We start from the raw sequence: 14,619 nt of genomic DNA, 5'->3' as shown, positions 1-14,619 counted from the left end.
GACTCCAACAGGGACTTGGATCAATCTGATGATGCAGGTTATCAATGGATCAATCACTTTTTCAGAGTATTGATCAGGAAAGTGTCAGTGATCATTTGTATGTCTGTAGAATTACTTTTTTTGACAAAAGTTTGTATTTATTCTCCTTAAACTGTGATGAAATACATCTACTTTGGGACACATTTTATTTAAACTATCATTTTTTTCAACAAATATTTCATATTTACGCTAAAAATTTCTTCTTCTGCAGTTTTTATGTTTATTTTGCTGCACTGCAGAATCTTCCCAGAAATGTGTTCTTGCTTCATATCTCTGTCTATTGAATTTATTCACATATAAGAATTTTAATTCACAATACAGCTGCAAAATTAAATTATTTTTATATTTGTAAATTTTTGACACTTTTTTTTTGTTCTTCAGAAAAACCGTGAATGTTGTGTTGAGTTTGTTTGTTTCAGGTTTTTGTACAGCAGCTCAATCAGTTTGTATCACTGTGGTGGACTTTTGGTGGAGGAACCAGACTGGATGTTGGACGTAAGTTTATACTGTATTTGATACTAAACACCATAACATAATATGTATTGGAAATGACTATTTTTAACAGTCTGTGTAAGAAACAAATTTAAAATATTATTTCTCAATTTCTCCTCATGTATATTAAGTCTGATCAGCTTTGCTATAATTTCTGTCTGACACAAATTTCTAAATTAAAATTGTAAATTTTATCACTTTTGTCCCAGAATAATTTTTCGAATTTCCATTGAATTAACTGTTGCTTGGATGAATTAATTTCTATGAAAAACAAAATTTCTTCAAGTAACACGGCACAGACTGTAATGAAAAATTACAATATAAAAATGTATGAAATCTCTGATGTCTGTGTTTTGTCAGATATTGTTTCAAATTTAGTTTAAAATCATGTGAACAGTTAAATAATGATACAAAACCATGTGCAGAACATTTCATGGTGGTGACTTGATGTTCTCATCTTATTTCCACTAGATGATTTAAAATAATTTTTAGTTCAGACTGTTGACGATTTAAAGTTAAGCTTGTGAATGTTTCCACATCTGCTGGTTTTATTTCCAGAGTATCTGACATATTTGAAAGTGTTGATGATTCTCTGTGTGCTGATGTGCATGAGAGGTTTGTTAAAGGGAAGTGAAACAATGTGTGAGTGAGTGACTGGTGGAGCAGAAAAAGCATCTGACAGAAACTCCTTGAAGGACTAAATCTAGTCTCTGACAGTGAAGGTGTCCAAGTGGCTGCTGTTTGATTGACAGCTGTGTGCTCCCTGTCCTCTAAGCTGATTGGTGTCTCCTAGGTGATGTCCGTCCCTCCCTGACGGTGCTGCCCCCCTCCACAGAGGAGCTGCAGCAGGGGAAGGCCACGCTCATGTGTCTGGCCAACAAGGGCTTCCCCTCAGACTGGAGTCTGTCCTGGAAGGTGGACGGCAGCAGCAGCATCAGCAGCAGCAGCTGGGAGGAGAGCAGGAGCCCTGGGGTGCTGCAGGAGGACGGCCTCTACAGCTGGAGCAGCACCCTGAGGCTCCCTGCAGACCAGTGGGGGAAGGTGGGCTCTGTGAGCTGTGAGGCCACCCAGGGCTCCCAGACTCCACTCTCAGAGACACTGAGGAGAGACCTGTGTTCCCAGTCCTGACCTCACCCACTGGGAACATCACACTGGTTCTGTTCTGATGCTGTTCTCTGGTTTCTCTTTTGTAACTTTCTGTCTTTCTAATATCAACCTCATTTTTATGGTCAAAGCATTTTAAAATAATAAAAATGTATCAAGAAAACAAATCAAATTTTTTGGATATTCTTTTGTTTGGTATGAAAATCTTACAGAATTAAAATGATTTAGATTCACTGACACAAACCCACAAGGAAAGAAATGTTACTGTTAATTATTAAAATTGAACTTTTTTTGAATAAATGTAGTTACGTGAACTAAGTTGTTGTCTAAATAACCTGAATTATTCTTAGGTTTGAAAAGAAAAAGCAGGATGTCATCTGCATAAAGTGATTACTTTTCTGTCCTTTCAATTCCATTCATTTTTCGTTTGTTGCATGATCGAAAATATTTTAAAATAATAAAAATGTATCCAATACACGCATCTGCTGACATTTGTTTTTTGTTATTACTGACATCTTATTTAGATCATCTAAAACATCCATCCATTCTCTATACACCGCTTTGTCCTCACTAGGGTCACGGGGGGTGCTGGAGCCTATTTCAGATGACTCGGGCGAAGGCAGGGGACACCCTGGACAGGTCACCAGTCTGTCACAGGGCTACATATACAGACAATCACACTCACATTCACACCTACGGGCAATTTAGAATAACCAATTAACCTCAGCATATTTTTGACTGTGGGAGGAAGTCAGAGTGCCCGGAGAAAACCCATGCATGCACAGGGAGAACATGCAAACTCCATACAGAAAGATCCCAGGCTCAGGCTGGGACTCAAACCAGGGATCTTCTTGCTGCAAGACAAAAATGTTAACCACTATTCCACTGTGCAGCTTAAGCCCTGGCCATATTTTCAGAAAAAACGCCTAAAAAGACATACCCGAAGTAAATGAAGAATTTTCTCCACTATAAAAAGTTCATATGCATGTTCTTGGTGTCCTTGGACATCTAGGGACTTCAGAGAATATATTCCTGGTGTAAAAAATGTTGTGTCTGTCACTATGCCTGAGTAAATTGGAATAAACCAGAGGAGAAATGAGAAATTTCTATCCTCGCCTGATTTCCCCCCCTATTTGACAGAGGATAACACTATGCCAGCAATGATTCCATGCAGACAGATTGCATTGATTACCTTCAACAACTCCTTGACTACATATTTATCAAATTTGATAGAATTTGAACAAAGGGCAAAGCCTCCACACAGGTTTTAGTAAGGATACAACCAGGCGGACACTCATTTTGGCACAATTTGGCACACTTTGTGCCAAACTGTGCCAAATGGATTAATTTTCACTTCCAATGGAAACTGGCTGGAAAATACAACTTATGTCCATTAGACTAGTATACTGTCATCTACTGGAGCTTTTGAATGTAAAATTTACCTTGTGCCTCATCAATTTCTACCATTGTGCACAATATATTTATATTTATATATAATATAAAATAAATGAAAACAACAAAATGTATCATTTTGTCTCCACATGGAGTAGTTTTATGAAAACAATGTGCAAGAGGAAAACCAAACAATTAAAATTAGTGCAGTTTCTGTCAGGAACAAGGCAAAGTGACACATTGCACTTTGAGCAGTACACAGGTGTCTTCATGTCCTTGATTTTGTAGCCCAGCATCTGCTTTGCTTTCTCCCTCTCCTTGGCTGCGCAGACCACACACTTCCTGCGGTCCTGAGCGCCAGTGCTCCCTCTGAACACAGGCATGCAGGTGTTGGTGAGGCTTGGGCAACCAAAGAGGGGAGTTGGCGGCATCTTGCGTGCACCCTTCGTCGCGGCGCACTGCGAGGCATTTATGCTGCTACCTTTATGCAGGGTTTTAATCTCTGCTGGGTATTGCAGTCCATAGAAAGTTTGTGTCATTCGATTCACTTGCTCCTCCCCTTTCGAAGGACTACAAAAATGGCCGCACTACACTGTGTTGTACGATGATGCAAGGCATTGATTTCCTCAGATCGCACGTTTTAAAATCTGCGGATTTCACACCATCAAGGTTTAAAATCATCTGTAAATACTAACGTTTGCACTAAAATGCACATCCGAGCTGACCGGGCTTAAGAGGTTAAAACAACTCAAAGTTTAAAAAAAAAAAAAGATACACAAACCTTTTATCATGAATTTTAAATGTCACAAAATTTGAATGTTCAAAAATGTATGTCATATATCAAAGTTAACTACAGATCAGTTAATGTCAACTAATGTAAAGGTCACTTCAGTGGAAACTCATTTAGTGATGTCCTTGTGCTAATTTTCAGATCTTGAAGCAGATTTCAGTCTGAAAACTAAGTATAATCTTTAGATGTCAAAAGATAAAGCAGAATGTCATCTACATAAAGTGATTAAACATGAAACTCATGGAGTATTTCAAACTAACCAAGAGAATCACTATAAACAGTTAACACATTGTGATTTTTATGGTTTCTAATATTGCTGACAAAGTGTTAAATGATTAATATTAACTGTTATCAGTGTGGAACCTCTATCACATGTTGCTGCTATAAGTTTTAACTGTAGATTCATTTGATCGACAAACTTTGGCTTTTTATCAGGATCAGATTTGAATGCAGTTGATTTGCAAGTGAGTAAATAATAATCATTAAAAGTTCTGCACTTATCAGTGTGCTGAATTGTGCTATTTAAACATTTGCTGAGAATGTTTATTGGTCGTAAAGATGCTCATAATGTTTAATTCCTAGAAGCATTATCGTAACTGTAAGATTTACAACACCATACATTTTTCTTGTGTTGTTAAGAACTGAAAATAATTTCTTATTTTATTCTCTCAGTTTCAGACAATAAAGTTTTTGGCTTTCGTAAGCAACGCTGAAATAAAATGCTAATGCTGAATATTTGTACTTCAATTAGCTGTTTTGTTTTTCAAATGTTGTAGCATTAAAATATGATTAAAGGCATAAAGGTCTGAAATAATGACGGTCAGAGTTTGATTCTGGTGTTTGAAAAAACTACGTTGACTGCATAAAATTGAAAATGTGAGAAAAAAATGTGAAAAGGGTTAGAATTGTTTTGTAAAGGGTAAATTAGTCTGAATGTTTGTGCTTCAGTGCAGCTGTTGATTCACATCAGTTCCTCTTCAGCTGAGGGAGGTTTTTGTACGACGTTGTATCACTGTGTGAACGGGAAGCTGTGACCACTTTGTGAACAATAATAAACTCCTGAATCTTCAGCCTGAACTCCACTGATGGTCAAAGTGTAGACAGGATCTGATCCACGTCCACTAAAACGATCAGATACTCCAGATTGACGACTTGAAGCATAATAAACAAGCAGTTTCGGAGCTTCTCCAGGTTTCTGAAGGTACCAGTGCAGGTAGTTACTAATACTTGTACTGCTTCTACATGTGATGGAGACAGTTTGTCCTGGAACAACAGACTGAGATCCAGGAGACTGAGTCAGGATGATTTCTGATGATGAACCTGAAAAGATGAAAAAGAGGAGAAGGGTTACTGAGACAAATCCAGCTTGGAGAAAGATGATCAGCATCCAAACACAAGAGGATCATTGGTTGAACATGGACAACAGATGGAAGAAGGTCAGTGCTGCTTGTTTCAGTGTTTCTCCATCACAGCACAACATGATTGTGGTGAAGCTGCTGCATCCTGAAGCAAAGTTTTCAGCAGAGAGTCTCACCCTGAACAAGGAGCCCCAGGGTGGCCAGCAGTAGAGTCAGGGACATCATCATTGTGCTGCGGGCGTGTCAGAGTCTGTGAAAGGTCTGGACAGACTCTGATCAACACTGGCCTCTTAACGTGTGGAGCTCAGAGGCAGGACACATATGCAAACACTCAGAGTCAGTCATCTGCAGCTGTCCTCAACACATCACCAGGTTTCCTCCTCACTGATGGATAAATCACTGACAAAGAGTCACAAACTAAAATCACTAATAATATGTTGTGTTGTTTTATAATGTTGATGTTTTAGGTGAATCATTATTTGCTAATATGATGCTGATACATCAGTTTTATCCTGTAAATATTGTGAATTTGTGCATATTGTGGAGTTAGTAAATATACTACATGAATTCATGAAAATAACAACCTTGTGTGGAAAATGATTAGTTAAACAAAGTGAGGGGTTTTACAGTTTAAGAACACACACGTGAATGAAATTGTTGGTACCCCTCAGTTAAAGAAAGGAAAAACCCACAATGGTCACAGAAATAATTAGAATCTGGCAAAAGTAATGAATAAAAATTCTATGAAAATTAATCAATGGAAATCAGAAATTGCTTTTGAACTGAGGTTCAACACAATTATTTTCAAAATAAAACTCATGAAACAGGCCTGGACAAAAATGATGATACCCTTAACTTACTATTTTGTTGCACAACCTTTTGAGACAATCACTGAAATCAAACAATTTCTGTCACTGTCAGTGAGACTTCTGTATCTCTTAGCAGGTATTTTGGTCCACTCCTTGTGAGCAGGCTGCTCCAGTTGTCTCAGGTTTGAAGGGTGCCTTCTCCGGCCTGCATGTTTCAGCTCTTTCCACAGATGTTCAATAGGATTTAGATCGAGGCTCATAGAAGGCCACTTCAGAATATTCCAATGTTTTCCTCTTAGCTATTCGCGGGTGGTTTTAGCTGTGTGTTTTGGCTCATTATCCTGTTGCAAGACCCATGACCTGTGACTGAGACCAAGCTTTCTGACACTGGGCAGCACATTTCCCCTCTAGAATACATTGATAGTCATGACATTTCACTGTACCCTGCACAATTCCAGACACCCTGTGTCAGATGCAGCAAAGCAGCCCCAGAACATAACACAGCCTCCTCCATGTTTCACAGTAGGAACAGTGTTCTTTCCTTGATATGCTTCATTTTTGCATCTGTGAACATAGAGCTGATGTGCCTTGACAAAAAGTTCAAGTTTTGTCTGATCTGTCCATAGGACATTCTCCCAGAAGCTTTGTGGTTTGTCAACATGCAGTTTGGCAAATTCCAGTCTGGTTTCTTTATGATTTGTTTTAAATGATGGTCGTCTCCCATGATGTCTTCTTTGGCTCAAACAGCGAAGGATGGTGTGATCTGACACTGATGTACCTTGATCTTGGAGTTCACCTTTAATGTCTTCAGAGGTTGTTCTGGTGTCTTTTGTTGCCATTCATATTATCTGTCAGTTCCATCTGTCATCAATTTTTCCTCCTGCGGCCACGTCCAGGGAGGTTGGCTACAGTCCCATGGGTCTTAATAAATTTCTGAACAATATGTGCAACTGTAGTCACAGAAACATCAAGCTGCTTGTAAATGGTCTTATAGCCTTTACCTTTAATATGTTTGTGTATAATTTTCTTTCTAATTTCCAGAGACAGCTCTCTCCTTCACTTCCTCTGGTCCATGTTTAGTGTGGTACACACCAAACTGCACAGTGACTACTTGGAACCCGATAAATAGGGCGACAGATTGATTATAACTTTGTAGACACCTGAGATGCTAATTAGAGGACCCACCTTGGTGGAACATGTCCCTGTGATCACATTATTTTCAGTCGTTTCTAGGCGTACCATCATTTTTGTCCAGGCCTCTCATGAGTTTTTTTTTTTAATAATTCTGTTAAACCATGGTTCAAAAGCAATGTCTGATTTTCATTGGTTAATTTTCATAGAATTTTTATTTATTATTACTTTGTCAGATTCAAATTATTTCTGTGACCATTATAGGTTTTTCTTTCATTAACCAAGGGGTACCAACAATTTTGTCCACATGTATATTTACCCTACATTTAAAAATTCAACATAACTTGTGCAGTTTCTGTCATGAACACAGCCTGAGACTGTGGTCAGGGGCAGTGCTCTCTCCTCTGGCTCTATTCACTCCTCTCACTTTCTCTCTCTTACTCTCAGGTGTGTGTTGGTGTAGAAGGCTGCAGCAGGTGTTCTGAGTTGGTGATTGTGTGCAGGTGGAAGCCGTGCAATCAAGCTACTCCCGCTCTGCTTGTAAGCAGATGCCACTCTGCTTTGGATGTGGGACTGTGAACAATGAACATGTTGACTTCTGCCTGGTTACCTACATTCTTTCCATCTTGGAGCCACTGGAGGAAACACCTGCTGCCAGCCAGACCTCACCACCTGAGATGCCATAAACTACCCAGGTGTCTTACAACCTCATGGAAAGCTCGGACTCCTCATAGCCATTCCTCTACCCCAGCTGTACCATCGCTGGATTGTACAGCTGTGAGAGGCTTCACTTACCTGGACTGACCGAGCCTGGCTTCCCTTCTCCTCGTCCTGAACTCAGGTCCTCCATGACAGTCAGCTAAGTCTCTGTTCCCAAGTAATATCAGACTGTTATCAATGTTAGTATTTACAGTTGTTTGTTAGTTGTATCCTGTAATATTCTCAGGTATAATATAGTAGTTTGTAAATAGTTTTTTGGGATTAGTGGGGTTTTGGATTACTTCGCGTATTGAGTCTGTGTTTTTGTTTTTGTTTTTTCTCATTATTTAGGATTTCTGCTTTGGTGTAACTAAACATGGGTTTCATAGTTTTCTAAGTTCTTTAATCATTCTGTCAGCCCTCCAGAGGGCTATCTCTGTTTCTTAGGTCCTGGTTAGCTATACTTCTGGTTCTGTTCCCAGGTTTCTTGTTCTGTATTTTCCTGTGTGGTATTTAGTACATTAAAGCATTCTAAAACATTATTAGTGTCTTGTAATCTCTTCCCTGCATCTGAGCCATTGCACTCATCTTAAGTTTCACTGAAATACATCATACCGCCTCTGTGAAGAAAACAATTGCTTTAATGGCAACTGATGAAACTATTAAGTTATATATAATGATTAAATCTGTGGTCGAATACGGGTTAGATCAGAGGTGTCAAATGTATGGCCTGTGAAACAGGGCAAACGGGTTTAATGTGGCCCGAGGGATGATTATGTAAAGTCTAAAAATGAGCTGCAATTTTTCAATAAACTGCTGTTCTAATTGTGTCCACTAGATGGCAATAGCAATTGGGTTAGGCAAGTAAACTGTTTGTACCAGGGCAGATCAAGATGGTCAAGCAAGCGCAGCCAATCTGGATGAGCGACTGTGTTTTGCCTGTGACATTTATTATGGCTTCTACTTTCAGCATTATATGCTTTGAACCTACATTGCCCCAATATGTCGCTATCAAAAAAGAGAAGTTGATGCAGAGTGTTCCAAGAAAAATGGTCATTCACCCCCTTTTTTTTTTTTTTTTTTTTTTTCCACGGAAATGAATGGGAAAGCAGTATGTTTGGTGTGTTCACAGCACGTTGCAGTGCTGAAAGAATATAAAGAGAAGCTGGATTAACTGTTGTCAGGTCTGAGGAAACAGCAGTCCGTTTTTACTCACAGCCAAGACATCAGTGACACTGCGGTGAAAGCGAGCTACCTCATTGCTAAGGAAATTACAGTGGCTTCAAAACCATTTAGTGAGGGTGAATTCATTAAAACGTGCATGCTGAAGGCAGCAGAGGTCGTGTACCCTGAAAAGTGACAGGCCTTTGCAAATATCAGCCTGACAAGAAACCTCATCGCAGACAGGATTTCCGATCTCTCAGTGGGTTTGGACAGCCAGTTAAAGAACAAAGTAAAGACTTTTATTGCCTTTTCAGTTGCAATTGATGAAAGCATGGACATGACAGATTTTGCACAACTGGCCATTTTCATCCGTGGGGTTGATGACACATTGACTGTCACTGAAGAGTTTGTGGAAATGGTGCCAATGTCCGATACGACAGCCGCTGATATTTTCTCTGCACTCGTCGGTGCCCTGGACAGGATCGGAGTGGACTGGTTGCACGCTGTCAGCCTGGCTACGGATGGCGCTCCCTCAATGATTGGTAAAAAAAGCGGGTGTTGTGACAAAGTTCAGAGCGAGAGTGCGCTCTGCAGACACAGGACGCAATTTTTTTCGAAACTTTTCACTGTATTTTGCACCAAGAGGCTCTGTGTTGCAAGTCATTAAACATGGATAACTTCATGAAGGTGGTCATCCAAACAGTGAATTTCATCCGATCCAGAAGCCTGAATCACCGTCAGTTTGACAGCCTTCTCAGAGAGAAAGACCACATCTATGGCTTGCCATATCACACTGAGGTAAGGTGGTTAAGCTGAGGTGCTGTGCTGAGGCGTTTCTCTGACTTACGAGAAGAAATCGAGCAGTTTATGGAAGAAAAAGGCAAGCCGGTGTGAGAATTTCATTCCGGAGAATGAATGCAGGACCTTGCATTTATGGTGGATGTTACTGAATACCTTGAACAAACAGCTGCAAGGGCGCAACAAAGTTGTCACAGTATTATGACAGCATACGTGCTTTCAAGTTGAAGCTGTCACTGTGGGAGACGCAACTCGCCGGTGGTGATGCAGCTCACTTCCACTGTCTGAAACGTGTGCGCGACCCAACGTGTCGCAGACATGAAGCGGTTCAAAGATAAAATCACGAGACTGTTCGGGGAGTTTGAGCAACGTTTTCAGATTTTTTGTGAACTGGAGAAAGACTTCAAAATTTTTTGCTCGCCATTCACCGTGAATCCCTCTGATCTGCCTGTCAACATCCAACTTGAAATAACTGACTTGCAGTGTGATTCAGATTTCAAGGGCAAATTTGCCACAACTAGCTTGGTCACATTTTATCAGCACCTCTTGCCAGGTTACCCCAACTTGACAGCCCTCGCTGCAAAGCTGTTGTCCATATTTGGAACCACATATATTTGTGAACAGGTCTTCTCTGTAATGAGCATTAATAAAACCAAGCTGCGCTCAAGGCTCATGCACAGCCACTTGAATCACATCCCGAAGTTGGTTGTCACTCAGAATGTGATGCCTGATATTGATGCACTGGTGAAAGCTAAAAGATGCCAGGTATCAGGAATCAAATAAACAATGCAACCACACTTAAAGTGCTGAATGAGACACCTTCATATAGTTCTGTGGTCTGTGATACTGTTATGGTTCTGTGAATCACTGAGGCATTGTGTGTTTGTGTGTTCTTTGTCCTCAGAATCTTCAAAAAAACGAAGTGTTTTATGATTAATGGTGATGTTGTGTTTGTCCTATTTTGGACAGTATAAAAACAAAGATAACAATTTGAAGTTGTTGTTTTTAAGTTATATACCATGATTTTACCAGTCCGGCCCATTTGGGAATAGATTTTCCTCTATGTGGCCCCTGAGCTAAAATGAGTTTGACACCCCTGGGTTAGATGATCATTTATCAAACACTGGAAACGTGTGAACTTTGACAGTTATTGAATGTATAGTAGTCTGTTTGCTTTAACTATTAACACTTCATACATTTCATTGTCCAAATATTTGTGTTGTTGACATGGTGAGCACTTACTCTTTTCAGCTTCACTGACACCTACAAACCCACCATGACTCCATAACACATTACATCATCACATACTGAGATATCCACAAGTACTACCAGGTCCTCATCAACAACTATGTCCCCATAAAACACTCTCTCTCCATGAAATGTTTTGTCCCCTTGCAACATCATGTCCTCATTAAACCGCATGCCCCCCTCCAAAAAAACAAACAATGTCCTCGCATCCCACCACAATTGAGATTCACATTGACACATGGATTATCAGGACTCCTTGGACGTTCAGTGTGACTCATCTGATATCCTACACGTTAAGATGTGTTTAAGGGGAGAAAATTGTGTAATTTATGATCACATGCTATATTCAGCAGTCAGAGTGATATTGCAATGCTATGACAAGGAGCATCTGTTGAGATGTTGATACTCTTCCTGATGACAGCAGGCAGATTAGGAAAATATTTTAATCAGCACTGATGGTACAGAAAATGTGTGGGAATTTGATGTTAAATATATGTAATTTATGTATATTCATTTAAGTTTTAAGCTCTGCATTCTCATTTACTGACTCACCATCAGTGTTGAGTGTAACATCTTTGAGGCAGAATGAGGTTTTGTGTTTGGGAAGTGCTTGGGATGGACTTAGACAATAGATTTTTAATGATGAAGATCGGGATAAGAGGCTGAGAGAATTATGTCAGTGGTGATCCAACCATAATAATAATAATGGCCTCTGTCGGTCAGGGCTGACTATGGGTATAGCATCCTAGTTGTGTACTTGGCTGAAGCATCGGCGACTATGGCTGTGGAGAACTCCAATTTTGAAGTGCTTGGTCACGGCTCCTCTCCATTGTGACCGATCAGCTGTGAGATTTTCCCAGGTCTCTGTGTCAATACCCACAGCCTTCATGTCACGCTTCACAACAAAGACAGATATACAACTGTGTGTTTGTGTTCAGTCAAGTGTGAATCTCATTTCAGTTTCTGTTCAGTTTGACTGAAGGAAGTTTTTGTACAACGGTTTTTCACTGTGTGAACGAATACTGACTGTTGATGTAGAATTCTCCCATACAATAATAAACTGCAGCATCTTCAGCCTGAACTCCACTGATGGTCAAAGTGAAGTCTGTGTTTGATCCGCTGCCAGAAAATCGATCTGGAATCCCAGATGCTCTAGAACTACTATAGTAAATGAGCAGTTTAGGAGGTTCTCCATCTCTCTGTTGGTACCAGGATTGGTCTTCTCCATCATCTACCCTGTGACTGGTCTGACATCTGATGGTGACAGAGCCTCCCAGAGCAGAACTCACTGATCCAGGTTGAGTCACTGTGATCTGACCTCTGGACTCTGAGGATACAGAGACACAAACAGAAAGCAGAGTCATGGTTTTGTGGGCTTCATTTCAGAGGGATGGATGTTGATCGAGGAGTTTGATTCTCTGGACTTTACCTGTGAAGCAGCAGCAGAGGAGAGTCCAGATGAAGATGAAAGTCATGTTTTTGGTGAGGAGGATTTCTGTGTCTTCTGTTGTCATGGAGGACAGCTGTCAGTCATCCAGTGTTCAAGTGTCAGGACTATAAAGTCTCCCAGAGCACTGGAGCATGGTGCTGCTGATGCAAAGTGTCTCTCTATGGAAATGCTCTGACTGACTCCAACAGGGACTTGGGTCAATCTGATGATGCAGGTTATCAATGGATTAATTTATTTTATCATAATATTGATCAGAAATATGTGTCCAGACTGTTTTCTGGATTTTTTGTGGCATGAAACTTATTTCTAAAAGAAATGTTTGATTGACTTTTGCGTCCAGATAGCTCAGCATTGATTTGACATAATAAAAACAAAAAATCAAAACAAATGAATATATTTCAAAATTTCTGTCACTCTGATGAAGTTTGTTTTCATGTGAAGCAGCTGTTTGTCTCACTGAGACTGTTTGTGTTGAGCTTGTTTGTTTCAAAGTCAGAGAGCCGTGTCTCTCTACAGTCAGAGGTTTTTGTACGGCGGCTCAATCAGTTTGTATCACTGTGGTGGACTTTTGGTGGAGGAACCAGACTGGATGTTGGACGTAAGTTCCATTTTTGATGTATTTTTTTAAAGATCTAGCACTGTTCCAGTGTTCTTAATATGTCCATTAATTATACTGAGGAGTATAAAAAGCTTTTCCTGTAAATTCTTTAACAAACATTTTGTCATGAGGACACGATGTTGACTTTACCAATGGAAATTAAAAAAACACACAAAATAGATTAAAAATAATAGAATGGTACAGAAGATAAATCATTTTCTAGTGTGAATAATTTAATCTTTAGTGCTTGTAGGTTTAGTTCAGTGTGACAAAGTCAGAGAGTCGTGTCTCTCTACAGTCAGAGGTTTTTGTACGGCGGCTCAATCAGTTTGTATCACTGTGGTACACGTTCGGTGGAGGAACCAGACTGGATGTTGGACGTAAGTTCCATTTTTGATTTATTTTTAAAAAAATCTATTCCTGTTTCAGTATCCTTAGATTGTCCATTAATTCTACTGAAGAGTATAAACATCTTTTTCTTTAAATTCTTTTACAAATATTTTGCCAATAGGACACTACGTTGGAAATTCAAAAAAATGATACAATGGATTTAAAATAATATAATGTTACAGAAGATAAATCATTCTCTGGTGGTAATGGTTAAATCTTTAGTGCTTGTAGGTTTAGTTCAGTGTGACAAAATCAGAGAGTCGTGTCTCTCGACAGTCAGAGGTTTTTGCACCGCGGCTCAATCAGTTTGTATCACTGTGGTGGACTTTTGGTGGAGGAACCAGACTGGAATTTGGACGTAAGTACTGTGTTTGATGCTAAATACAAAATGTACTGAAATGATCTTTTTTAATGGTTTGAATGAGAGACAAATTTCTTTACAATATTTCTGTTTTAATTTCTCCTCATGAAGGTTAACTCTGATCAGCTTTGCTATTATTTCTGTCTGGCACAAATTTCAAAATTATAATGTTGTGAAGTTAAAATTGTAAATTTCATCACAGAATTTTTTTTTCCAAATTTCCATTAAATTAACTGTTGTTTGGATGAATTAGTTTACATGAAAAAAGAATCATCAAATGACACGGCACCCACTGTAATGAAAAATTACAATACAAAAATGGATGAAATCTCTGATGTCTGTGTTTTGTCAGATATTGTTTCAAATTCAGTTTAAAATCATGTGAACAGTTAAATAATGATAGAAAACCATGTACAGAACATTTTATGGTGGTGAGTTGATGTTCTCATCTTATTTCCACAAAATGATTTCAAGTAATGTTTCGGTCAGACTGTTGATGATTTAAAGAAAAACTTGTGAATGTTTCCACATCTGCTGCTTTTATTTCCAGAGTATCTGACATATTTGAAAGTGTTGATGATTCTCTGTGTGCTGATGTGCATGAGAGGTTTGTTAAAGGGAAGTGAAACAATGTGTGAGTGAGTGACTGGTGGAGCAGAAAAAGCATCTGACAGAAACTCCTTGAAGGACTGAATCAAGTCTCTCACAGTGAAGGTCTACAAGTGGCTGCTGTTTGATTGACAGCTGTGTGCTCCCTGTCCTCTAAGCTGATTGGTGTCTCCTAGGTGATGTCCGT

General features: G+C 39.4%; 1 gene segment (V, D, J or C); it reads left to right on the top strand.

Annotated features, from left to right (window-relative positions):
* The first annotated feature begins 31 nt into the window (after window positions 1-31).
* Window positions 32-1,659, top strand: LOC127536090 (Ig kappa-b4 chain C region-like). The segment is given in 3 exon segments: window positions 32-37; window positions 459-534; window positions 1,325-1,659. Coding segments are annotated over 3 exon segments (417 nt in total).
* The last annotated feature ends 12,960 nt before the right edge of the window (window positions 1,660-14,619 follow it).

The sequence above is a fragment of the Acanthochromis polyacanthus genome, chromosome 11 (assembly GCF_021347895.1).
Source record: "Acanthochromis polyacanthus isolate Apoly-LR-REF ecotype Palm Island chromosome 11, KAUST_Apoly_ChrSc, whole genome shotgun sequence".
NCBI classification, from domain to species: domain Eukaryota; kingdom Metazoa; phylum Chordata; class Actinopteri; family Pomacentridae; genus Acanthochromis; species Acanthochromis polyacanthus.
The sequence above is the reverse complement of the archived record's forward strand: the minus strand, read 5'-3'. Positions and strand labels throughout refer to the sequence as shown.